This window comes from Penaeus vannamei, chromosome 40, assembly GCF_042767895.1.
Source record: "Penaeus vannamei isolate JL-2024 chromosome 40, ASM4276789v1, whole genome shotgun sequence".
Classification (NCBI taxonomy): Eukaryota; Metazoa; Arthropoda; class Malacostraca; order Decapoda; family Penaeidae; genus Penaeus; species Penaeus vannamei.
The window spans coordinates 16,668,736-16,670,203 of NC_091588.1; the positions used below are offsets into that span (position 1 = coordinate 16,668,736).

The window sequence follows — 1,468 nt, forward strand, 5'->3', positions numbered from 1 at the left end:
AAGTTCATTATTTCATGGTTGATGAAAACATTATTAAATGAACACATTTATTGGAAGGACCATGACAAGCTTACATTTAGCTAGCGCATCCGCGAGCCGAAGGAGTGGGCAGGTCTTGCGCCGCCAGCACAAGGATCTGCCAACAGCGAGGATAGCGACGTTGCAGAGTGGAGACCATCAGGCGAAGGTTCCTGTTCTCTCGCGGCGAACACCTGAAGCACCTTTGGCCTCTTGCGACAATGGGAATGTATGTGCGCAGCTGAAGGCCTCTTGTATCGCAGCTTCCCTGGCCGGAGGCGCACGACGCGTAATACTCCACCTTGCGAGGAGAGTCCAGCTCGGCCGCCACGATTCGCCGATCCACGTCCAGAGCCTGGCCTTCCACCCTCGCAGCTGCTGCCAAGAACACCACCACGGAAAAGAGTGCAAGTTTCATATTTCTGTAATTACGTTTCCTTGTGCTTCAAGACTATGTTGATCTGAATGTACTGACACTTGCAATGTGATGTTTTCCTAGGACTGAAAGCTTTTTAAGCGGTATAACGTGGGGACGCGGAAAAGTAGTCGCTATTCCTTCGCACAGACTTGGACATATGTAGCAGCGAATGATTAAACTGGAAAAAAACAAAAACAAAGGTAGATTAGAGAAATATAACAAAATGATTTTAAAAATTTAAGTATATGGAAGCAAAATAATTCGACATTTCTTTATATGCCCCAACTTGTGCTTAGCAAGTAAAAGAATCAAAACAATGTGGTACAGAAATTAAAAGAAATATTTATTATACATTAATTTCATTTCCGTAAATACTAGGCTAATCTTGGACACCCATATCTGTATCCTTGGATACGATCATTAATATTATCATGAATATAATTATTATTGATATCATAGTTGGTATCATTATTATATCTGATATTATTATTGTTAATATTATTATCATTTATATTATTATCGTTAATATTATTATCATTAATATTATTATCATTAATATTATTATCATTAATATTATTATCATTAATATTATTATCATTAATATTATTATCATTAATATTATTATCATTAATATTATTATCATTAATATTATTATCATTAATATTATTATCATTAATATTATTATCATTAATATTATTATCATTAATATTATTATCATTAATATTATTATCATTAATATTATTATCATTAACATTATTATCATTAATATCATTATCATAGATATTATCATCCTTAATATTATTATGATTTATACATATTAATATCATTTATATTACTGTCACTCGTTATTATCAAATATTATCATTATGAATATTTTTACCATTGATATTAATATTAGCATTAATATTATTATTAGCATTGATAGTATTATTAGCATTTATAATATTATTAGCATTGATAATATTATTAGCATTGATAATATTATTAGCATTAATAATATTATTAGCATTGATAATATTATTAGCATTGATA

At 30.7% G+C, this 1,468-nt stretch overlaps 1 protein-coding gene across 1 annotated transcript; it reads right to left on the reverse strand.

Annotated features, from left to right (window-relative positions):
- Window positions 1-30: 30 nt before the first annotated feature.
- LOC113816118 (uncharacterized) lies at window positions 31-509 on the reverse strand. Its single transcript, XM_027368138.2, has one exon. It carries the CDS (start codon window positions 434-436, stop codon window positions 77-79), a length of 360 nt encoding a protein of 119 aa, XP_027223939.1. The 5' UTR covers window positions 437-509; the 3' UTR covers window positions 31-76.
- Window positions 510-1,468: the final 959 nt, after the last annotated feature.

Bases quoted from the DNA above. Each gene is read 5' to 3' on its own strand.
- LOC113816118 (XM_027368138.2), bottom strand. From the start codon at position 436: ATGAAACTTGCACTCTTTTCCGTGGTGGTGTTCTTGGCAGCAGCTGCG.